At 42.1% G+C, this 25,316-nt stretch overlaps 1 protein-coding gene and 3 non-coding genes across 11 annotated transcripts in view; all 4 read right to left on the reverse strand.

The window, feature by feature from the left end:
• Positions 1-24,322, reverse strand: part of LOC117259919 (uncharacterized) — a 98,553-nt gene extending 74,231 nt beyond the window's left edge. For 3 of the 8 annotated variants that reach the window (XR_004501881.2, XM_078173518.1, XM_078173519.1), the window contains exons 1-7: positions 24,221-24,322; positions 23,772-23,863; positions 23,032-23,134; positions 19,879-20,010; positions 18,338-18,500; positions 17,748-17,850; positions 17,420-17,558 (exon numbers count right to left, since the gene is read on the reverse strand). Coding sequence is in view for 2 of the 8 variants with exons in the window: in XM_078173518.1 (XP_078029644.1) it covers positions 17,420-17,558; positions 17,748-17,765 (157 nt within the window). In the remaining 6 variants the exon portion in view is untranslated. The other 5 variants (XR_013493017.1, XR_013493023.1, XR_004501883.2 and 2 more) reach the window with 5 other exon arrangements.
• LOC117260921 (small nucleolar RNA SNORD67) lies at positions 20,101-20,213 on the reverse strand. The gene has a single exon (XR_004501985.1). It is a non-coding gene; the product is annotated as a small nucleolar RNA SNORD67 (small nucleolar RNA).
• Positions 23,574-23,686, reverse strand: LOC117260916 (small nucleolar RNA SNORD67). Its single transcript, XR_004501984.1, has one exon. It is a non-coding gene; the product is annotated as a small nucleolar RNA SNORD67 (small nucleolar RNA).
• A 921-nt stretch (positions 24,323-25,243) lies between the features above and the next one.
• On the reverse strand, positions 25,244-25,316 carry trnar-ccu (transfer RNA arginine (anticodon CCU)). The gene has a single exon. It is a non-coding gene; the product is annotated as a tRNA-Arg (tRNA).

A 25,316-nucleotide genomic window follows, 5' to 3' on the forward strand; every position in this document is an offset into this window, starting at 1 on the left:
TAAACTGTCTCAATAGAATATTGGAAACTTTAATACTCCTCGGTAAAAATTACTTCTTTCAATTATGCTAGCTTTAATTAAAAGAAAACACTAATATCGTGACACTTCCCAGATGTCACCTGCGTGATGACTGAGCAGAGGGCTCCCACTGCTGCAGTTTGTGTCAGGACTCACCCTGAGACAGCAAGAACAGATAATTGGTTGAGGAAAGAAAGTAGAACAGTGAGTCAGATAACTAAGAGATCATGTTGGGATAAGCATCACAAGAGGACTGCACTGCAGTGTATGAAGCAGCAAAGGAATGTGATCTTTTGACGCAGCGAGTCTCTGCATGGTGTCCCGGTGTGTGTCAGGATAAAAGCGTGATCAGGTGCAGTGATTAGGGAACAGGGGAAGTAGGGGCAGTTGGTTGAGGGTGTCTGTTATGGTCAGAGAGGACCAGACAATACTACTACCTTCCCATTCAATCATTCTCTTCAGTACTCAGAAACAGCTCAGCTGAATCCAACAGTGCTTCTGATTGACTGGACTTTTGCTGAATATTATTCTACATCTAAAGCTTTCAATAAAAATCAGGGCCACTAGTCATTCAAGTCCATCTCAGTATGGAGTTTCTCATTGTGGGTGATCATTTGAGATACAGAGGGAGGGGAGAAATTACCAGAATAAATGAGTGCAGGAACATATCCAATGCACCAGCGCTCACTGAATGTTTATCTGTCTACTCAAATCCTCTGAGCTAATTTGTCAAAATGTTGGGTTATTTTCTTTGAATGCAACAGTGTGATATCAGCAAAGTGTGTATTGTCTGTAATATCGTGTTGTGCAAATCTTTCTTTTCACCCAATTTCCCTTTTCTTCCACTGTCTCTTTATCTCTCACCCCACCTTACTCTGGTCTGCTCACATGACAGCTGAGGCTGGTAATAAGTGGCGGTCACATCGTACAGTCTGCTCTCCATCTGGATTTTAGACGCCACAGTGGAAGGAGGAGGACGAGAAGGAGGAGAGGAGAGCGAGTTAAGAGGGGCAGAGGAAATTTGGGTCACGCTTGAAGCCATAATGATGGCATAATGCACCAGCACAATCTCTGCTGCAGCACCGAATAAATCACAGACGCAACACCCTTCGCAGATAATAACTAATGGCTCCTCTCGATACTCCAAGTCAGTGCACAATATGAATCTGAAACCAACAAGTTAGATAAATGAATCTGACACATGACATTGAATACCCCAAACCACACGCGTGCACACATCCACATCTCTCAAACTCGTCCGATGACATTTCACAGCCACCTCCGAGGCAGCCAAACAAAGATTGATCAGAGCAAAAGGTATCAAGCTGGAGATTATGGGACCAAGTTCCCCGAGTTTCCATTACCTGCCTCCTAATCCGTTTATAAGGATATGCTCTTAATGGGCATGAGCAGTGAGAGCTGTGCGTATTGCGTGTGTGTGAGGGAGAGGTCATCCATCATGGACGGACCTCTGAGGAGGCGAGAGGGAACAGCAGGGAAGGTTAATGTCAGCCCGGATCTGACTGAAGCTAACATCTATTCAGAATCCAAATCTCCGGTGACAACGCTGAGCGATTTAGCTGCTTTCTTCTTCTGCTCTCGTCGGCCTGTGTGATACACATGCTGGCGAAGCACAGGTCAGCCACTCGACACGCTGCACAACCGTATCATCTCATGTGGCCTCAGGCTTAAAATCATCCTTCCCCCAAAAAGCGGGGAAAAATCCCACCACTTTAACATTTGAGTGAGAGAGTTCCACCTTTCAATGCAACTTCATTAACTGCTGAAATTATTTAAATGGGAAATCTATAATATCTCATTGGCTCTTTGCACAAAGTAATCAAATTATTAGTGAGGGTTTGCAAGTGTTGCCGATCAATGCCACCTATGTTATGTCAGTTATTATTGAGATTCAAGGCTTTCTAAACTGGCAGAGCTGGACTGGCTGTGTGTATTTGCTGGAAATGCAGCAATGACCCAGCCCCCCTCCCGCCAACTACTCATTAGGCCCGTTGACACTGCCTGTTCAAGGCGGAAATATAGCGCCGGTATGCTGCCATGCTGTTCTTTATACGAGGTATGATGGCGGAATCTAAGGACAGCGTTGTCTTGCCTCTGAGTCGGGAATGGAGTCTGTCTGTCTGTATAAATGGGACAGTCAGCAGGACGGGATCATGGATGGCACGGGTGTGACGTGTTGACGACGTGTTATACGTGCAACCCACTGCGGGAGGTTTATAAAGTAGCTGACAGCAGCTAGCAGCTGACTAAAAGAAGAAGAACAGCGGACAAAAATGTCCACAAATTTGGAAAGCTACAAGGTCCGGGATCTCCCTACCATCCAAGCAGAAGATGAGATCAGCCGCCATATAAAAGGGACGGTAAATGATTGTTGTTGCCATGTTATGGCATTGTTATTGTTTATAAAGCATTGCAGGCCCATGTGATATATGTCACCCCACAGGCCAATGCAGTTGTGTTACATAACACACCTGTGATGCCATGGTCATTTGGTTCTTTAGTGCAATCTTGTGTGAAAAGGGCTATTAGCTCAGTGTACTTGCTGTGACCACTTTATACTCTCTGACCTCTAGACTACCTACGACTCTGCATATTTTCACCCTCATCTCCCAGGCCACCTCAATTATCCTCTGCCTCTGTGTGTTGTCTGGACGTGCTCCATACGGACAGCCCCCAAAATACTGACTGACTCAAGCTATCCAATCCATTCATCACCTATATTTAGTGAAAAGACCTGAATCTCTTAGGTCCTTGAACTACCCACCAAAACTGACTTTCTTGGGCACTGCACTCCCATGCTTGCCTGATAAACAGAACTGTCTACTCCTCACAATCTGTTTCCATCTTCAATCTGATATTGCCTCCACACTAGCCACAAGGGAGGGGATTCAAAGAGACCAACGTATGCGCCTGAGTCTGATGTCATTTTTGGTCAACACTGATGCGTAGCCATGTCAACATAATACATTTAGCCAGACTTTTATGAGTGGAACCTTGATAGCTGCATCTATCTCTAACTGTCAATGTTGGTATTACTCCTCATAGATCCGGCTCACAGCTTGACAATGCTCTAATTGACAATGCAATTATTTTTCAACAGAGAAACTTATGTTTCGTGTCATAATGTCAAAGAAACCAGTCGACTCGCTGGAGTGTGGAGATTCAAAGGTCTGACACAGGTTATCTCTATAAAACAGATATCTGCCAATGTATGCAGAATCTATAATTGCACAACGTGTTGGTATCAGAAGCATTCTGTTTTCTATTTGTAGTCAGAGTGTATCTGTAAGCTTTAGGTGCCTACAGGCAAACTGTTTGTGTGGAGAGCAAAAAAGTTGGAAGGCACTGCCCAGAATGCAATCTCAGTACCCATCAGCTATCACCTGATGATGACTTAGTTTTATATCGACTTTTTTACAGTTTATCTGCATTCATATGCAGATATCTCTTCAACTGAAATGTTTTCTGGGCCTGCCTCAAGTTGCTAATCGAACTGCAAACAATGAGCGTTGCATGGCAGAGTAAGTCTTAGCCCAGATATCTACTGGTTACACTAGATCTCCCAAAATATTGGCTGTTGCCCCCAGACGCTTTAACGTCACCAGACAACAGCCGATGGGTTCCAGGGCTGGGATGCAGGAAACTTTCGTGCCTGTTGATCGGCACATTGATACTGTGTATTTCTTGAAAATGCAATCAGCAGGCTACATGAACCCCCTGCCTGTGTATCTGCTTGGAATCCTCTGATATCCGAGGCCCACTGAACTATCCACCGGCTCTGTATGTTCTGGAAACGCTCTAATCTCCCAGGCTATCTCAACAACCCACTACCTACATTTCCCAGGTCCTCTGAACTCCTGTATGTCATCGTCCTGTCTGTTGAGGGACTTGTGCGCAGAGATTCCCCTACTTACCCGCTTGACCTACAATTCAAAGGTTTCTTGTGGGTGTAAGCTGATGGGCTCACTGGCACACAGAGACACACTCACACAGATTTCAGAGCAAAGGAGAAATTTTGAACAGATAAGAATTTCCTCTGAAATATTTTGGATGCTTCATGTCTCCTACATGTGCAGCCTGTTGCATATTTAATCTGACAAGTTCCTGCTCTTTTTCTGATGGCTTGTGAAAAGAAGTTCATCTCCCCGTTCAGGCTTGGATAAGAGGGACTGACTGTGAAAGAGTGAAAATGAGAGTTATGAGCACTGCAGAGAGCCATCATCTGTTTTAATCGGTCCCCACTTTCAAGGAGGTCTTTGGTGAAAGCCTGCCTGAACATATTTGTAGAAAACGTTTAACTATTCAGACAGAAAACATGTAACGTCACACCTCCTGACTGCTCTATCACCTGTCTTTCTCCACTGGTGCACAGGATACAAAGAAAGTCATGATGTATTCATGAGCTCCACATGAATATGAAAATCTGAAGGGGGAAAACATTCTTTGACAGATCCCACCATAAAAATGCAACCAGCGTGACATGATTTCAGAGCAGAGAGGTGTTGCAAGATTTCTGAAAGCCTTCTCTATGATATCAGAATGCGCACTCATTGCTTTGATTTGCCCAAAGACACAAGCTTTATGAAAATGAACGGCCTGTCTTTAAACCAGAATCACGGCAGAACACAGTCTATTGAACAGCGGCCTATTTTAGTTTCATTTTCCTGAGGTGAAATAAACAAATGCGTGCTATTGATTTGTGTGCTCCCTTGTGGTTTTTTGAACACCTACACTGGCACGGAGCTAGATACGGATGTGCTGCTTTTGAAAAGGCAAATAGAACTTCAGCCAAAGGCATTAGCTGTTCTTAATTATAATAAACTGTTCTCAGTTTTAACATTTTCCACTTAACCTTACGATGACTCATATTCAGATAAACAGCTGTCAGAGAATCCTCCAGTCTGGCCTTGTATATATGTCTCAACATAAGAATCCTCTCTGCATTTCACTCATCAAAAAGAAAAAAAATATCTACTTTGATGAGGGGGAAAAAGTAGAGGAATAATTCATTTGTATTAGTCACACTCTTCTGCACTGACAAAACAAGCTTTCAATCAATTTCATCACTGTATTTTTATGTACCTGCATCCCTTTTTTTGTTCCTGAACAAATAACAAACAAAGCACACACGGATGTTTGTTGCACATGAGTGAAACAGTGAGGAATGGTTAGGTGCATTAGCATTTCAATCTGTTCTTGTATGTATTTTTTTAGACATTTACATGTATGTAGAGAAATGTTGGTGGGAATGCACTCTTGTAGGAGCCTCTTGGGTATTTGCACAACCACACAGATATTGTATCAGATACGAAGTGAAACTAGGGAGGAGACGTGGAGAGAGACTCTTTCAGTGACAATGAAAAGTTTGAAATTGCACCTTATCTAAAGCCATGGTGTTACACAAGGCTGCAATGGCTTAAAAATAAGAGTCGGCTGCAAATTGAATTCTGAACATACTCTCAAATAAATTCAACGGGGAGGATGCAAAAAAATGCCACAGAGCATATATCATGATTGCTGATGTACTCAACCATTGTTGGAAAAATCTGTGCTTCTGGATAACTTATAAGTATGAGATATGTACTTTGTGTTAAGTGTGTGTGTGTGTGTGTCTGTGTGTAAAAATGTTTGTCTTCAAGTCTGGATGATATTTATGTATGATGGTGGGTTAACATACTGAAATGTTTGGTTTGTTATTGGTTAGTGTGTCTGAGGGATGGGTCATGCAAATGTCCAGACATATAAATATATATATAAATAAAGTATTCATTAATTCAACCATACATTCATTCATTCACATGTTAAATTCAGAAATATTCCAAGTTCCACACAGCAAACATCTGGAAGCTGAACAAAGAGGAGTGAGCTAAAAAAAAAAAAAAAAAGCCAAACGTTCAAAAGAAAAACAAGGATGATTCGAGCGCAGTTGGTCACAACTTTCTGACAGACTGCCTTAGGCCTGGTTCACACTATACAGTTTTTGGAGCCCCCAACAGAAGCCCCAGATCAGAGACAAATCAGTGTTGGCTCAGTGCTCGTGTATCAGTGCTCGGGCGTTATGTGTGAAATGTTCAAAAACACGAGCCGAGAGGCTCACCAATGCTTCAGACAAGTGTCCCAAAAAATCTAGCAGGCTAAATATGTGGACCGCTCTGAGACTTTGTCGGTGAGCTACTTCTAGTGACAGCGTTGAAGGGAAACCTGGGGAAAGGTCACCTGTAACATAGGGAAATTTTTTGCATGTGTTTCATTTGCAACATGGACCAAAGTTGTTGGTGCACCTAAACAAAGCAGGCCATAAATATTCAAGATGCGTATTTTGTGAACGCGTGTGGCAACAACCTCACCATCATGATAATTACAAAAGTTCTGTAGATTGCTTGGACCCGAGCAACAACTTAAGGCGATTGTTTCTGGCAGACATCTGTTCATGGAAGAAAAAGTCCTGTCTCACACACTCCTATGTCCTATGAAAACTGATCAGTGGCACATGATGCCACACAAGTTTGACTTATCAGGTCTAAAATTACCCGGATCTTTCACATCAGTGGGCCCACAAAGCAAGCGCTCTAGACTATCGCTGGCCAAGTGACCAGTTCTGGTTTAGCCGTCCCCTAACAATGGATGTAAAATGATTTAATCATGCAGCTCATCTAGACTTTCGAAAAGTTGTCGGAGCAAATGGATCAAATCCAGATAGTGAGCAAGTCGTTTCCTGAGTGTTTGTCCACCGATTTATAGTCGTCTATTTTCTAATTTAAGTCTATGGAAAAAGTCTTTTAAGGGAATCGTTACATGGTTTGGTCACTATGTCAAATTTTCTTCAAAGTCTGGCACACTTCTTGTGCGTGGTATTACGTCATTTCCTGCTTCACGTGTTTTTGCGACAACAACAGATTGGAAACCAGACATGCTCGATTTCTACTGGTAAAAGATCTTGTTGTGTCTAACCCCCCCTGTCGCCAGTCGGTCATGTTTTGTGAAAACCACAACAACTTCAAGAATCCTGATTACAAGACGGAAAGTTGTGTTGTGAGAACAATGCAGCTGTCCGACATAAGTGGACATGAGTAGTCTTCTGCATCAGTGATTAAAAGGAAAAAACTACTGTGGCCACAGAGTTGTGAAGTAAGAGGAGATATTTCCAGGTGTCGGGCGTTCCTGGAAGTAAAGTCACATCAGTTTTGTGCACAGACAATGTGAAGTGACAAGACATTTTAAAGTCTAGGACATGGAACTCTGCTGCAAAAGATGAGCAACCGTGTTGCAAATGAAAATGTTTGGTTCTTTGATTTAAAACAAAGTCAAACGGTAAAAGCCTGTGTTTATAAAACCGTAGGTGGAGCAGTAAACCAATCCCAAGAAGTATCATGATTAGAAACATTCAATCACTGAGCTCAAATGATGTTCAATGCTGCATACGGCAGGAACATTGTGCTGAAGCTAAAGTTAAGGCTTTGTAGTTACCTGATGAAACATTCATAGTTTGTATTCTGGGTTAGATTAATTCAGCAATTGCAGAACAACAACAAAGCATTACAAATTTTGCTGTGTTCAAAGCACTGTGAAAGGTGCAGTTCCCTCTGGACCTGCACACTCGCACAACAGCCTCCTCAGGCGCACAGATGTATTTATCTCTTTTAAGAGATGCCCCCATCTCAGCTTCTCTCTCCCTCTCAGGTGTTGGACATATTTTTTACTCCCTGATACTCAGGAAACATCTGTAGGCAGCTGGATGTTCCTTGACTCCCTGGTGAGTTCAGTTAAAAGTAAAACCAGAGCTGCCTGCGGTCACAAAGTCTAGTTGATCAGTCCTCTATGATCACTCTGTGCACTCCTGTCAATCACAGCCCCGAGTCACAGTTTTCTGTGGGGACAGAGGGAAATAAGACAAGAGACGGCAGAGGAAAAAGAAGCCCTATTTTAAATCCCTCGTGGGCATGTGTGAAAGCAACTATGAATGCTTGTTCCTCTTGTTACATGTCCATCCTCAGTGATATTAAATGGACATATTCAGTGAGATAAGCAACTCTCCCAGCAGCCAATATAAATACAATGCCACATGAGAAACAACAAATCTTAAATGTGAAGACTCAGAGATTTTTCGGCTACTAAACTGTCAGATTCTGTCGGTCAAAGGACAAAAACATGTTCATGTTGAATTCAGCTTGTTTCAATGGTCTAAATGTGACTGAAGGTTTCACTTATGAAGTAGTAAATGTGTAGGTGTGAGGTGTCAAGTCTTTAGATAACACCATTTCATGCACTACTTCTCTGGTACACTTTTGAAATTATGTTTACTGCAATTTAGATTCAGATTAAGTTTTGATTACTTTTATTTCCTAGTAAAGAGTACATTTTCTTTATAAATTGAACTGCCAGCCGGGGTTATCCAAGATGTTCTGTGCAGTGTGCATACAGTTAGTGCACAATGTAAAACAAGCCATTATCAATTGGAAAGTAGATGAATACATTTTTAATGTTCACCATTAGGGATTTCTATTATGGATCTTAATTGCAAAAGTCTTTGCTGCCTAATGTCAAAATTCCTTTTGAAATCTTAAGAAAAGATTATCTGTATCCAAATGATGTGTGGGTTGGAGCTGAACTGTGGCAGATTCAAGAGCACAGAAGTGCGCAGCTTCACTGGAAATTTCAACATTTATTACCATAAAGTCCAAAGCAGACACATAAAATTAGACAAAGCTCTGCTGCATTACTGTAATGCATTTATGAGTGCCAACATTGTATTCCTTCCACATCTCTGAAACCCATATTCCCTCAGTCCATCTTGGGCAGAAATGTTGAAGGGGACAGTTCACCCCTACCTGTAGTGCTATCTATCTCGATTGTTTTGGTGTGAGTTGCAGAGTGCTGAAGATATTGGCCGTAGAGATGTCTGCCTTCTCTCCAGTATAATGGAACCAGATGGCACTCGGCTTGTGGTGCTCAAAGCGCTAAAAAATACATGTCAAAAACTCAACAGCAAAGTCTCTCTCCACAAATCATGATCCAGTTACTCGAGAAAATCCACAGACCTTGTTGTGAGCAGTATTATGTTGGAACTATTATATTTTTAATGAAATACACCCGCAAACTGTATCATGGTGCAGAAGGAAGCATGCATCTACTCATGAACGAGAGGCTCGCGCAAAGATTCATTAATTTCATTTTCCATAACCGATTATCCTGGTAGGAGTCGTGTGAGATAGGGATGCACCGATCCGATATCTGGATCAAATATCGGCCCCAATATCATCAAAATGATGGATCGGGTATCAGAAAATGCAACCTATACCTGAGGCGATCCTTTCCCTTTAAATCTATTGCGACATGAGCTACGTCATACGTCATGTGAGGAGGTATTTCACACTATTTCAACTGCTGTTGCACAATTGTTTATTTTTGTTCAAAATAAATAGTTCATCACTGCATTAATCTGTTTCATCTTCTTCCATTTTATCTTAGGAAAGAACTGTGTAGTCATCAATGCCTGATGCCTTTAGTCTTTCCTGTTCTACGTGTAAAGGTATATAGCTTTTCAGGTCAACCATGATACCGAATCGTTATTGGCTGATACTCAAAGCCACAGCATCGTGATCGGTATCGAAACTGAAAAAGCTGAATCAGTGCGTCTCTAGTGTGGGGGGCTGGAGCCTATCCCAGATGACACTGGGCGATGAACAGGGTACACCCTTGTCAGGTCACCAGACTATCACAGGGCTGACACATAGAGACAACCATTCACACTCACATTCACATTTTCGACCAATAAACCTGAACCGCAAGTCTTTGGACGTTGGGAGGAAGCCGGAAAACCCGGAGGAAAAACCCACGCTAACACGCGGAGAACATGCAAACTCACAGGCACAGCGGGGCTCCCCCACCTCAAGGTTTGAACCCCCCACCCTGGATTCAAAGGTCTGTGGATTATTTTAAGTAAGCGGGTCATGATTTCTGGAGAGAGACATTACTGCTGAGTTCTTCTAAATGTATTTGATGGCACTTGGCTTGTGGTGCTCATAAAACTCCATTATATTCAAGAGAAGGCAGACATCTCTATGGCTAATATCTCACACACTCTGCAACTCACACTGAAACAATCTACAGGTAAGAGGAAAAATATGTATTTTTGATTTGGGAGTTAACATTCTGTTAAAGTGTAAGTAGTTCAGATTCAATACATCAGGTTGGGAGACTACACTTTTCCTACACTACATTTCAGCGGGACATACTGTACTCTTTTACAACTACATTTATCTGACAGCTTAGGTTTCTGATTATGTTGCATATCCAGACTTTATATTCAGCATGAGATAAAACCTGTATCACTTTTGTTTCTTCCTTTTTTAAAGTCTTCTTTCTTTCCTTTTTATTCTTCGACTGACCCGGTGAAAAGAGTGAAAACGCCATAAGACAAAACAGTCTCTGCCCAATATGGAAACTTAATCCTGTCATTCAAAATAAGCACTGACACAAGTAGTTGGTTAATCAATTAGTCGATTTGACAAAGAATTTCCTGTCGACAAGAATGATTGATCAATCATTTGCATCATTTTTTAAGCTGCTAATGTGGATGCGAGTATTTGTTCTCTTTCTTTGTTTTCTATCCTTGTACTCTGAATATGTTTGGGTTTCAGTCTGTTGCTGGAGCAACACGAGTGATTCAAATATGTCCCCCTACGGCGAGCTGTATTATTCACAATTTTCTGTCCTTATGGAGATTAATCGACAAAGAAAATAATGTGTAGTTTCAGCTCTGTGGATGGTAAATGAGAATGCATGTGTATAGAGCCTTTCTAGCTTTCAGACCACGTGAGTGCCTTTACACAACATGCCACATTCATCCCTTTGCTGGTAGCACAGCCACTGGGAGCAGTTTGGGACACATGGACTGAGGGAGGATGGGGAGAAGGCAGGGATCAAACCACCAGTCTTCCGATAGTCGATGACAAACTCTACCTCCTGAGCCACAGCCCCTATGTCTTGTCAGTGTTTTTACTTTGATATGAAATAACATCTAACACTTGCTTACTTGCACTTAAGGAACATTTTGAATGTGGGACTTCTACTTAGCCACCAATGGACTATTACTCCAATGCTTTTCAACAATTTTAAATTATTCCAGAACTTTGTCGGGCAATAAAATACGCTATGGTCCATTCATTTTGTAAAGCACCGTGATGTCTTGCCCTGAACCGCAGCAGATATAAAAACAAAATGATGAAAATTGAAGACAATTAATTTGTTGCTCCCTGAGAATCAAACATACTGCAAAGTGTAAATGAGAATAGCTGTCTCAACTGCAGCAGAAATGAAGAAGAGAAGAAGGTAAAGAGGGAAGGAGGGGAGGGAGGAGAGGGGGATCCTCTCTTCTCAGACAGCCAGAGGGAAAACAGGACTGAAAGAACACCTCCGAGAACAGACCATACCTCACATTACAACCCAGATTTCACTCAGAGTACAGGAGACTGAAACATCTTTGAACAAAACATTTCACCACGGCTGACATAACCACCTCCTCCTGTCAACACACATACACACTGTACAGCCTGCTGCTCCATGGTTGCTATAGCAGTGGTGTCAGACTACAGTCTAATACAGTCAGGTTTTAGTCTGACAGGAGAGGTGCCCAGGAGGAGGGCATTGTTCAGCTCTGTGACACAGCCTGACAGACAGCTCGGTTGATGTTGACGGGTTCGGGTGAAAAACGACGACTGTATTGACAATGGCTGGGAATCAAGTGCTAAAAATGACTCCCATGGTGCTTTGTGATCTCTAAAGTTAATGACAACGCTCTGCTAGGGCTGGGGGATATGGAGAAAAACAAATTACATGAAATTTTTCACCAAATATCGATATTGTAGGGTTGACCGTTGGTGCTTTCTGAAAATATCTACACAATGAGACTTTTTATAATCATCAGTAATGTGGATATAATGACTACGGAGTAAAGGCAGCTAGAACAGTGGCAATTACAGAAAATTACATCATAAAACCAGCAAAATACAACACTTTGGATATTACGATATGGAAAATCTAAGACGATATCCAGTCTGGTATCATGACAGATATATATCAACATATTACCCAGTTCTATCTCTACCATAAACAAGACTATGCAACCTTTGCTGCACAGCTGTGAGAGAAATCTGGTGTCAGTTCACAATTAACTAGATGAATAATTGATCTGTCTCTTGTTTTACATCAAATGAACTCATAGAGTGCCCTTCATGGCAGACTTTCACTTGAATACAGAATTAATCTACATTGTTTCATGTTCATAATAAAATCTAATCTCTCTTTGCAGAATGTGGTAAAGTTGCACAACATTTTAATAAGTGTTCCCTGCAGTTAAAAAGATTAAAAATACTATGAAGAATGAACTAGTTTATAACACTATACTGCAGGCATTAGCTTTTTTCCCCCCTCTCCCACCAGAGTAATATCTTTCCTCTCATATTTTGGAGAGTAGATAATAAGCACACGGAACAACAAGTAAGCTCTCACATAGCCCTCAGACCTTTAAGGTCATTTGAAATGTTGCTGCTGTCTCTGGGCAAAACTGTTACGCAGGTATTAAAATATCCTGTGTAAAATCAGAGCTTGATCTTTAGAACACGCTGTATTCAGTGTAGCACAGAGAGGAGTGGATGAAAAAGGTAGGGAGAAAGAAACGAAGCAAGTACAGGACACGTGAACTCACTGCATTAACTGAGAATCATACAAGAATGGCATTCAGTCTATCATTGCGCAGGTTGTACAGTGAACTAGGACAATGGTGTCAGCTGTGCTTGAGTGGCACTGGTATAAAGAATGGATGACGTATGATTATGTGCTGAAACTCATAGGCTCTGCGGTAAATTAAATCTAACTAGAACTAATTTGAATTGCTGTGATACAGGTGAAGTATATTCACTCTTACACATTTGGATCTAAATGTGTTAAGAGCATATTATTGTGAAACACATTGGCATGGAGCTTTGTTTTCACATCCTCAATAAGCTGGGTATCAAAGATATTCATGCAGAAAGGATTTCATTTGAAATATTTTTCTTAGCAAACAGGCTTTTGGTCAGCAAACCTCTTGACTATGATAATGTGTGAGAAAAATACAAATATTTAAAACAGGGATTTATGAGTTTGGTGAAGGAATTTGCCCGCAAGTTAAAGCTTATGACCACAGTTGTAGCTTTACCCAACAAGACGTTTCCCTGTGGGAGCTATCAGTGTTTCTGTGGAGCCTTCAGGCGCTCGTCTCTCTGCATCAGAATACAGAGAAATGTGTTGCCTTAATACACACTTGTACATCAGGCCACATGCAAGTGTCCACACACTGCAGGAACACTGATGTTCAACTGCCACCTGGTGGTAAAAATCATACTGTACAGCAGACACAGACATTTCAAACACCACAGCTACTAATCAGAGTTAGGGAAACAATATTATAGCTGTAGTCTACCAAACGACAACCCACCCTACAATAAAAGGAAGTTAAACTACATCTTAACTACTCTCAAAAATCAGCTTGTCAAAGAAAGCTAGTTCCAGAAAGTAGTTGAACTGAATCCAAACTACATCGCAGGATGTCTCTGAATTGGGAATCACATACCGTTTCACAGAGGTATATCTTAAGTGGCATTGAGTAAAGTGTAGGTGTGCTTGATTTTGGGGACTAGGGCAGGCCACTCCTCTCAGAGGCAGCATGACTGAGTGTGAAGGAGAGGATAAGGAGCAATTGTTGGGATGGAGCCAGTGAAATGCTACACATCTAGGAAATCCATAGTATTCAACGGCAGACATCTTGGTTTAAGAGGTGTTTTAAGACAAATAGAAAGTGACTGCCATTAAATGACAACTGTGGCTGATGAGCTGCAGCAGTGTGCCATATTGTAGAGCAAAAAAGTGTCATGAGAATACTGTGCAGTTTGTAATTAATTACATAAACTACGTGAACCAGAGGAGTTAAGTACTGAAAAAGCTACTGAGATTCAAATGTAGTTAAACTGCTGCACCACTACTGCAGAATGTGGAAAAACTAGTAATTAAACTACAAGCAGTTAACGACTTCTCAACACTGCTAATCGAGCTCTCCAGTAGTGGAGGCAGCAGTTTATCTAGGAAAAAAACAAAAGAGTTGTAAGACTCAGGGATCAATCAAGTTTTTCTTTTGGTCTGTTCCCTTTGCCTCAAACTGTTCTACTGAAACAAAAGAAAGAGAAACACAAGTGGCTTAAAACTTTTATTTTATTCAGTGAAATGACAAAAGCACAAACAGTGGTTTAAAAAGTTTACTGATTCTTTAGGATCCAGAAATGTCTGTCCGAAATCCAATGTGTTTAATAAGGCAGGTACTGGTGCAAAAATCAATCTACAGTTATTACTTTGTACCCTTGTTTAAAGCACCCATGACTCCAGACTAACTTTTCCACTGGTGCAACCAACTTTCTCAGTTGGCCACACCATCACCTTTTGTTCTTTTTTTTCCTCCCTTTCGTTATTTAAATTTGCATTTTATAAAACATCAGATAACCTAAAAACAAATTGAAAATGCCCTTCTTTGGCTCTGATGCAGCTGCCTCTCTGACTGCAGTCAGTCACCACTCTGCAGCTTTGCTCAATGTCCTGTCCACAGCACCATCTGACTGGTTACCTGTCACCAGTAAAAGCCTATCAACACTGAAGGCCGCAGTGCCACAGACAGGCCATGAGATTGGAGCGGAGCTGTGTATCGACCATAAGGCAGCAGATATTGCAGAAGTTGTAATTTTTACAGAAGTTGCAAAAAGACCCAGTGTTTCCACTTGCAGTGGTCTGCCCACAGTCGCTTAATAGTAGTTAAAAACGCAGACCTGCCGATGCACATTCAACACACGTTAGACCCATTTATGAGTCAGCTGTTACTTTGTCATTGTTAGATACTTCAGTCTGCATCACATACTCGCATTAATGCAACCACGTGAAGTTTTAACTCACACACTAACAAAAATGTGATCTGATTGATCAGTCTAGGACCCTGACATCTGATATTTGAGGGTCTGCGGTCAAGCAGTGAATTCCACTGTTAACAAGGTTGCAGCTGAACATATCTCGTGTTTAGCTTTGACCTAGCAGGACCTTGTTACAGTAACTACTTCGTCAGGGGAGGTACTATTTGTACAGACTAGCTTGTAGAGAATCATGCTCATAGGTGTTAAACTACATCACTGCTTTTATTATTACTTAGGTACATGACTACCATGATATGAATTTCATGTCATATTGCCCAGGCCCGACTTTACCCAAATGCACACATTACTGAGCCTGGACCTACTGCCGGCTGACAGAATATGCAGATATTTAAGATGAGCTGTGGCCTCTGATGATGCAAGGCAATCACAAAAAGTGCAATCCCTTCAGAGGATTCCACAGACACTGTCAACCCATTCCAGTCACCTCTGCAAAACAGCCTCAGTAAAAGCCATTACTGTGATGTACGCGACTGCTCTGACTCAAAAGGATTACTGAACAGTTGGGTGCTATGACAAGGACGATCACTGATCTTATGTGATGCAGGGTGACCTTGAGTACCATGAAAGGTGCCATTAAATAAAAAATGCATTAGAATTATTAGACATACAGTACAGGCCAAAAGTTTGGACACACCTTCTCATTCAATGCGTTTTCTTTATTTTCATGACTATTTACATTGTAGATTCTCACTGAAGGCATCAAAACTATGAATGAACACATGTGGAGTTATGTACTTAACAAAAAAAGGTGAAATAACTGAAAACATGTTTTATATTCTAGTTTCTTCAAAATAGCCACCCTTTGCTCTGATTACTGCTTTGCACACTCTTGGCATTCTCTCCATGAGCTTCAAGAGGTAGTCACCTGAAATGGTTTTCCAACAGTCTTGAAGGAGTTCCCAGAGGTGTTTAGCACTTGTTGGCCCCTTTGCCTTCACTCTGCGGTCCAGCTCACCCCAAACCATCTCGATTGGGTTCAGGTCCGGTGACTGTGGAGGCCAGGTCATCTGCCGCAGCACTCCATCACTCTCCTTCTTGGTCAAATAGCCCTTACACAGCCTGGAGGTGTGTTTGGGGTCATTGTCCTGTTGAAAAATAAATGATCGTCCAACTAAACGCAAACCGGATGGGATGGCATGTCGCTGCAGGATGCTGTGGTAGCCATGCTGGTTCAGTGTGCCTTCAATTTTGAATAAATCCCCAACAGTGTCACCAGCAAAACACCCCCACACCATCACACCTCCTCCTCCATGCTTCACAGTGGGAACCAGGCATGTGGAATCCATCCGTTCACCTTTTCTGCGTCTCACAAAGACATGGCGGTTGGAACCAAAGATCTCAAATTTGGACTCATCAGACCAAAGCACAGATTTCCACTGGTCTAATGTCCATTCCTTGTGTTTCTTGGCCCAAACAAATCTCTTCTGCTTGTTGCCTCTCCTTAGCAGTGGTTTCCTAGCAGCTATTTGACCATGAAGGCCTGATTCGCGCAGTCTCCTCTTAACAGTTGTTCTAGAGATGGGTCTGCTGCTAGAACTCTGTGTGGCGTTCATCTGGTCTCTGATCTGAGCTGCTGTTAACTTGCGATTTCTGAGGCTGGTGACTCGGATGAACTTATCCTCAGAAGCAGAGGTGACTCTTGGTCTTCCTTTCCTGGGTCGGTCCTCATGTGTGCCAGTTTCGTTGTAGCGCTTGATGGTTTTTGCGACTCCACTTGGGGACACATTTAAAGTTTTTGCAATTTTCCGGACTGACTGACCTTCATTTCTTAAAGTAATGATGGCCACTCGTTTTTCTTTAGTTAGCTGATTGGTTCTTGCCATAATATGAATTTTAACAGTTGTCCAATAGGGCTGTCAGCTGTGTATTAACCTGACTTCTGCACAACACAACTGATGGTCCCAACCCCATTGATAAAGCAAGAAATTCCACTAATTAACCCTGATAAGGCACACCTGTGAAGTGGAAACCATTTCAGGTGACTACCTCTTGAAGCTCATGGAGAGAATGCCAAGAGTGTGCAAAGCAGTAATCAGAGCAAAGGGTGGCTATTTTGAAGAAACTAGAATATAAAACATGTTTTCAGTTATTTCACCTTTTTTGTTAAGTACATAACTCCACATGTGTTCATTCATAGTTTTGATGCCTTCAGTGAGAATCTACAATGTAAATAGTCATGAAAATAAAGAAAACGCATTGAATGAGAAGGTGTGTCCAAACTTTTGGCCTGTACTGTATATATGATGGAGTTTGTGCATATTTCCTGCACTGTGTGTCTGGGAGATGGTTTTTTGTGTGGTGACGACTGTATAGCCTAAATTTATTTAATGATTAATGAAACAAAACTAGACTTCCCATGTGTTGCTCACCAGTAATTAGCCCACAGTACAGCTGTGGAGCTGCATGAGGTCTTTCCAAGGTACACAGTGGCCATCGATGTTCATGCTGTGACTGACATGCAGCTGCAGCACTGTTGATGTTGCCGACTGTCACTTCTGACAAGCTGTTCTGGTCCAACATCAGTAAAATGAAAGAAAGGACAGATAGGCCTTTCTTTAGAGAACATACTGACAACAAGACTGAGTTGAAAGAGATTTCTCAATATTGCAAACAGTTTCTACAGTGGTTTTGTCTGTTTCACTTCAGAGTATAGCTCTATATTCAATTTGTTCCAACTCTAATAAAGTATGTCCTCACCTGTGTGAAAACCTGCATGCTGGTGTTCAGGTCCCCAGATAGAATCTGGGATAACACATAATGGAGGCAGGATTTGGGTCACAATGATGGACAGTATGATAGCCTAGAAAAGAGGAAAAAGTCATCACTGAGAGAGACAAAAATCATCTGATGTAATTTTCACATTACACCCAACGTTCCTGGGGTCATTGCTTATTTACCAAAACCTGATCGTAAATCACAGGAGACCCGCAGAGCTCTATCAGTCTGATGTTTGCTCTAACACCCCAGTTACAGTATACAGGACTGTTAAAACATATCATTACTTTGGACAATCCAATATCGATTCTCATCATGCTGATTCTTTCAAGTCTGTAGCTTGACACCGAACCTTAAAACTGCTACAGAAAGTCAGACCAATTTCAGTACATTACCAAAGGACACCCTAAACCGTCTGTATTATCTAATATAACCTTTCAGAATCTTGACAAAGTCATAACTCAATTCCCCTTTTTAAAATCTAAAAAAGTTCAGCACCAACAGCCTGCCCTACTAATAGTTACCACGAAGGTTTAAGGCCATATAGAATCCTTCAGTACAAGCACACATACTGGAAATGTGTTTCCCAGCGTCAGGTCAATTCAGGTCGGACTGCTGCAGCTCAAGGATCAAGGACAGGCAATGTGTGCAGCAGGTGGAGGTCCGGGCTGAACTTAGGTTGGGACCTGTGGCTGCTGCTGCGGGGCTAGCAGGGTTTTCTGGGCAGGAGTCTGCCTGCAGGGACAAAGGAGGGGGGAAAGACGACAGAAAGAGGACAAGGGAAATTTAAAAGTAGTGGCAATGATTAAGTTATAGAAGTAATCAGGACAAAATAAAAGAATGGCAAGAAAAAAAAAACGCTATCGTGGGCAGTTTTTGTTTTCCAAAAACTCTCAAGAGTCCAACAACCAAGTGGGCCACTGATCACAGCCGGCCCTCAGCTTTAAGTGGGTCAATAGTGACCAACAGAGCTGTTAAATGATGAATCGAGATGTACCAAGTTATTAACACAGTAGGAAACAAGCTACTGTGCTGGAAAGACATCACAGCCTGTGCTGCCTCGGTAAAAAAGCCGTCACATTATTTTGACATGACATGGCCACATAACAAAGCCACAAAGGCCTTAACTTTTGGTGTATGTGTTTAGTGAGCATATTTTGGAATGAATATAGTCCCATCTCGAATCCCTTTTACACAGCCTGTTCAAGGAGGACATGTTACACCTCTATTTCCTCTCGCTATTCTAAATAAAAAGGTATGAGGATGTAATGGTGGGACAGAGTTGTTCTGCTGTTAAGGTAGTAACAGAGCCAAATTGATGTCTATGTTAAACAGACCACTGGCATGGCGGGACTACACACACACTGGGCCAGGGAGTGATGCCAGCAGCTATGTAAAATCACACACTGAGTGAGTATTACGTCGGCGTTGGTTGGTTCAGTGTAAAAAAGCAAAGCTGGCATAATGGCGGATCTTCTTTATGGCAGTATTGCTGAATCTCTGTTTAAAAAGGCTTTGGGGATAATGTACCCAGGTCTCTCAATACATCCTATAGTTTGCCAAGGATCAGTTTCTGGTATAGACCCAGAAAGGTGAAGCTCTGGCAATTTCCTCCTCCATTAAAGAAGCACTGCCATATTCTTGGCTGAATGCTGCAACATACTCATAACACTAACAGTTGGGGACAAAATTACTCTACATGAATTGTGCTAAGTTTTGGAATGAGGCCACAGCTGCTCTGATTGCAAAAGAAAAAACACCAAAGTACAGGCTTTTGGAGAATAAACTTGTTTTAAAAGAGCCAGGAGGGCACTAACTTCCACCAACTGCTTTCAGAAGGACTTTGTTAAAGGATTAAGGAACTGTTTAAACAATATTACAGTTTTACAAAAATTAACAGAATAAACAGTTTGGTTCACTTGTGTGAAATATAAGAGCTGCAAAAATCTCCAAGTGTCAGAAAATAGTAGGGAAGTATTTAAATTCAGGCAGCTCAGAATGAAGCTGTGATTTTTAAATAAGATGATCCACAGAAGGGGACAAACTGGGATAGAAAAACAGATTTATTCTCTATGAAATCACAAAATTTGACAGAATAAGTCTGTGTCCTCACCAGCTCACAGGTTGACGTCTCCCACCCAGTATGAAGGGAAAACTTTTCCTGGCAGGATACGTTTTGCTCATCACGTTCACAGTGGCTCAAACACCCTTCCTAACCACGTCCTTGAACTCTCACATCTTCAGGCTGGAAAAGGAAGAGAGCAAAACAAATATAAGAAAAGGAAGAGATAAGAAAACCTTTAAGCAGTGGCCCACTGTTTCTGTCAGGTGTGGGTGAGACTCAGATGGCCCCTGTGCACAATGGGTGTCACCACAGGTTGTCAGGACAGGCCTACTGTGCCACTGCAATCAGCAACCTGCCTAATAGTGCAACTCATCATTGTCACACCCCACCTTTCTAAAACACTATAAAACAGGACCATTTAGTGTCGCATAGCAAAGCACATTAATCTGAATCAATATCATCATATTCCTGTTTGTTTCCACAACAACTGCTGAGAATCCAACAAATTAGAATGAACTAAAAAACAACTACTGCTGCTTTGACATGCAACGTATTGCACACGGACACCTCTGAACGGTATTCAGGAAACACCAGGAAGGTAATATGTCTATTGATGATGTGCCCTTTTTTTCTGGTTTAGTACATTGAAACAACAGTATAGGAAGTTTCTCTCACCACTGCACTTTAAGTTTTAGTTGGGAAGCTATGTGACTGAATGCTGTACACAAGTTCTCACAGCCTCGAGGATTTAGTTTGACAAGTCAGCATTGCTCAGTACTGCTAACTCAGCCCCATAAGTGTGAGCTATGGGACACCATTAACCCTACAGCAGGTATATATGCAGGGCCATGAACGAAATTTCACCCCGGTTCCCCGAGCTGAAGCACAGGTTAGGTCTCGGACTTCCTAAAAATGTTCCTCGTAAATACTCTAGATGGAAAGAGTGATCTGTTGCTACTTACAATGTCGAGGAGTGCCATCATAAAACTTCAGGTTTAAAAAGCATGTTTACACTGAACTAAGGCCCTGTTCTCACCTGGTATTAACACGAGCCTTGGGTGATCAGATCACACGTGGACAGCTCTAAGTACATGTGTGAATGCACCCCATACGCATCTTGAGATCCAATTACTCGTACCACATTTGTAGGTGGTGTGGGCTGCATATGGCTTAAGTCAGCAGTGTGTGCAATTATGTGTCCTGGGCCACATTGAAGGACCACTTACACAGCTGTAACATAGGTTACACACAATGCTGAGGGACAGTCTCTGGAGCTGCTCTTCTTCCTGTTAACTGTCAGTTCAACGTCTGCTCATTTAGCACGAGTTAACACAGCAACAGCAGCAGCAGCAGCAGGCTTGACTCTGTCGTTAAACCTGTTAGTAACCGTTAGGTAATGTCAGCTGTGTGATGCTAACAGTTAGCCCTGTGACTGTGTGTTTGTGGGCAGACTCTCGCCAACTGTCCCCAGTGCAGAGCTCACACTCCCGCAGCAGTAGTCTCCTAATGATGGAAAATGAAATGATTAGCTCCATATTCATTTGCATATAGAGAGAGGAAGTGAGATCTGATCACAAGTGGTCACTCGAGATGAACGTGGAGATGCATTCTAATACCAGGTATGAACATAAAGACGTAGGACTGTCCACTTGGTATTCAATCACTCAAGATACATGTTTATAGCAGGCATAAACAGGTTCTGAGTTATTTAAAGGGAGACTGCTTTATTGACTGGCATAACCAATATGCTCATCAGACCAATATTCTTAAAGGGACATTGTGTAACATTTTCAGTTGTTTACTGGCAAAAATTGATGTCTGCATTCATAAATATGTCATCACTGGTGTATTATTACCTCCACCAATAATCTGACTTATTCTCGTAAAAGGAGAATTTCGGATTTGTTTGTACATTGTGCGGATAAGTCGTCTGTGGGGTTCCATTACGTTTCGCCATCTTGAGAATACACCCGCCAGCAAGGGACATACAGCACCGCCTTCGGCGTTTTCGTTGAAAGCCAGGCCAGCACTGCGTGACTGAGGAGCCGAAGGAGAGGAGCAAGAGGCACTTCGCTACTACCCTGGCAAATCTGAAACAAAGTCCAACTCTTTGAGCATAATGCAGGATCATGGGAGACGGAATCCTTGTCGCCAAGAAAGTGCAAAAGGGAATAGAAAAGGCAGCGTGACCGGCGAATTAAAAAAACGAAGGCCCACATCGGGGTAGCCTTTCCCAGGTAGAGAGAGCTGCTGAAGGAGAATGGTAATGCAATCACAGGCCAGCGCCGCTGTTGGCTGTTAGCCACTGTTAGCGGCCAGTCGCTAACAGCCTCATCCCTCTCCTCGCATCACTGCGCCGCTGTTAGCTGTTAGCCGCTGGCCTGTGATTGTATTACCTTTCTCCTTCAGCGGCTCTCTCCACCTGGGAAAGGCTACCCCAATGCTGACCCTTGTTTTTTTTAACTCACCGGTCATGCTGCCTTTTTGATTCCCTTTTGCACTTTGTTGGCGACGAGGATTCTGTCTCCCGTGATGCTGCATAATACATGATCCTGCATTATGCTCAAAGAGTGGGACTTTGTTATGCGGCAGTAGTGCCGCTGGCCACTAACAGCTGTTAGCGGCGCAGTAATGCGAGGAGAGGGATGAGGTGTGTGAGGTTGAGCCACTTGTCAGTTGTCAAAAGACAAGACGTGATTGGTTTGTTTCAATTTACATCCGCCCCAACAGTCCTACATTGTAAACACCACCAGCATGGTGAGGAGGGGGTTTGTCAACTCGCGTCGCGTGTCTGTGTAGGAGCCTGAATGAATACTCCATGTAGTATCGGATGACATGGTTTCATCAGTGTTATCATAGCTTTTTGGTACACAGCGGCTACAGTTGTTGCAATACGTGTTTGAAACAGTGAGGCGCTAGAGTGCGCCATCTGTTTGAATACAATATATGATTTCAACGTTAGATGGGAGAAATTCCTACACACTGTGGCTTTAACTTAGCATGAAGCATATGTTAGCTGACAAGTGTGGTGACACACAAGCTGTTTGTCAAAGGCAAGCTGGTACTTGGGGATATTTTTAACCATGTATGGTGGATGTTAGGACACTCATGAATAACACTGTGGAAGACTACTTCAAAACAAAAAAAGGAGAGGAAATAACTCCTATAGTTAGGCAGACAGTAGCACATCAACAAACTGACCTTGAGCAATGAAGAGCTGGCTTCCAGGTCAGTGAGCTGACAGTCCTGCTTGAGGGAAGGGGACAGAGATGATCGAGAAACTCCACAGCACAGCATCCTTCCACTTCCAGATGGTACAAATATAAAATAAAATGAAGACAAGCAGCATTAATACAGGTAATGGAAAATAAAGCACTTGAACAACATAAATCAGGCCAGGGTTAGCTGTTGTTCAGTTTTCCAATTGTATCGCTCAAAAAAAAAAATAGTAACTGAACACAAAATATGAGTTAATTATTAAACAGTTTGGTCTACTGAAATGCAACCATGGAAGATCAGTTTTGATTCAATCAGCAGAGCCCCACAAGAAATCTCATCAAGGCCAAAACACTTAACAGCTTACTGCAAACTTTCAAATTGTATATTATGCACAGAAAACTCACTAAATCATAAAATGTTTGGCAAATGAAGCAATTTAATCTCATGTTAGTAAACCCATTCTGTGCTATGGTGTGTACATATTTATGCAGAACACATATATATATATATAAAAAGGTAGAGGGGTTGAGTCAGATGGCCCCTGTGCACACAGTGTGTCCTCAGGTTGGGTCAGATTGGGGTATTGATGCCACTGCACCAACACCCCAATTGATTAGTGCAACTCATCACTCTCACACCCACTCCCCTTCCTTTTAACACGCAACGCTGATTCTCTGGGAGTGTTTTTGAGATACTAGCATGCCTGCTGGGTGTGTGTTTACCTTGTGTTCCCATTTCCCGACCGACAGATAGCTCCATCCAGTCTCGCCTCGCTGCAACATGAGGACTGAGTCATGACGGTGAGCAGCAGTGCCTGCGTACAAGGACGTAGCATGCGAAACAAGCAGGTTAGCCATAGCACGTGCACAAAGCGTGGCGGTTGCCCCGCCCGTTGTGAAAAATTGCAGAAAGTTTAACTTGCCAACGTGACACTGAAATTAACTGTAATGGTTGGCTACTAGTATCTAATTTCCTCAACGCTGAAAACAAACATTAGCGTCGGTTAAAACAAAAGACCCACTCACGAAGCTAGCCAAGTTAGCGTAGCTTCGCCGTTAGCAGGTTAGCTAAAGTAGCAAATAACATTCGCTTCCGCTTTTTAAAAACGTCACACAGCTTACCCACAGCGCCTAATACAAACTTACAGCATAAAACCGAAGATATATCTTACGTTAGTTGTTTTCAAACAAACATTATTCTTGAGTTTCTTGCTCTTTGTAGCTGCTAGTTCAGCCAACCGCCCTGGACAACATTTCTTCTCATTCTAATCAAGTGCGGTTTGTAAAGCTAATCGCTGATTGGCTCAAAGCCGGGACCATGCTGCATGTTCATTGGACAGTTGAGACTTTCTTCCGGTTGAACCACCAATTAAAAAGTTGTATATAAGTCACATGACTACACTCGCTTCACAAGCGCTTCAAAAACCATGAATACACACAGGTGGTGGACCTCTGCCTAGTATTTTAGGGTTGTTTTTTTTTTTTTTAGAGAAAATTTAATTAATTTGACTTTAAAAATTGTATGCTTGCTGGTCTTATCCGTCTGTTCACATTTTCTAAAAGGAAGTAGCAATAATCATTTTTAAAAACTTTGGATTTAAGTATTAGTACTGCATTCACATCCCTTTATCTTGCACATATCCCTGACAGACTAAGCAAAGATGATACCTATCTACTAAAGATCGTACTGGCAGCAAATAAAAAATTACAAATCCTGGGCCCAGAAAAACTGTCCTACTGCTTGTCTGTTTGTCAATATTGTTAAACACTCTCCTAGAACAGATGACCTACTCCATGAAACTTCAGAAAAGAATTGGTGAAAAAATGGTGTTCATTTAGCCAGTGAGGCAAATTTCATGAGTATTGTATGTACCATGTGTGATATCCTGCTTTAAGTAAGGAAAATTTGCCTTGACTTTTTAAACATCCCATGACCTGTGTTTTGCTCTTTATTTTTTCTTTCTGTATTACCCTTGCAATGTAAAAATGTTCATAAATAAAAAGTATTTAAAAACTGTTTACTCTTATTCTGAATATTCCAATCTAAATAAAACTGAAATACTGATGTTTGTTCACACTCCATATTTGGAGCAGGTGACCCTCTGGTTCCCAAGTTCCTATGGACTGAGCTACTGCCGCCCCCCAATAATGCTTATGGACCCCGCATGTTTCCGCTGCGCCACTCTGCTGTAAACCACCCCAGATGGGACTCGAACCCACAATCCCTGGCTTAGGAGGCCAGTGCCTTATCCATTAGGCCACTGGGGC

The sequence above is a fragment of the Epinephelus lanceolatus genome, chromosome 2 (genome assembly GCF_041903045.1).
Source record: "Epinephelus lanceolatus isolate andai-2023 chromosome 2, ASM4190304v1, whole genome shotgun sequence".
Taxonomy (NCBI): Eukaryota; Metazoa; Chordata; class Actinopteri; order Perciformes; family Serranidae; genus Epinephelus; species Epinephelus lanceolatus.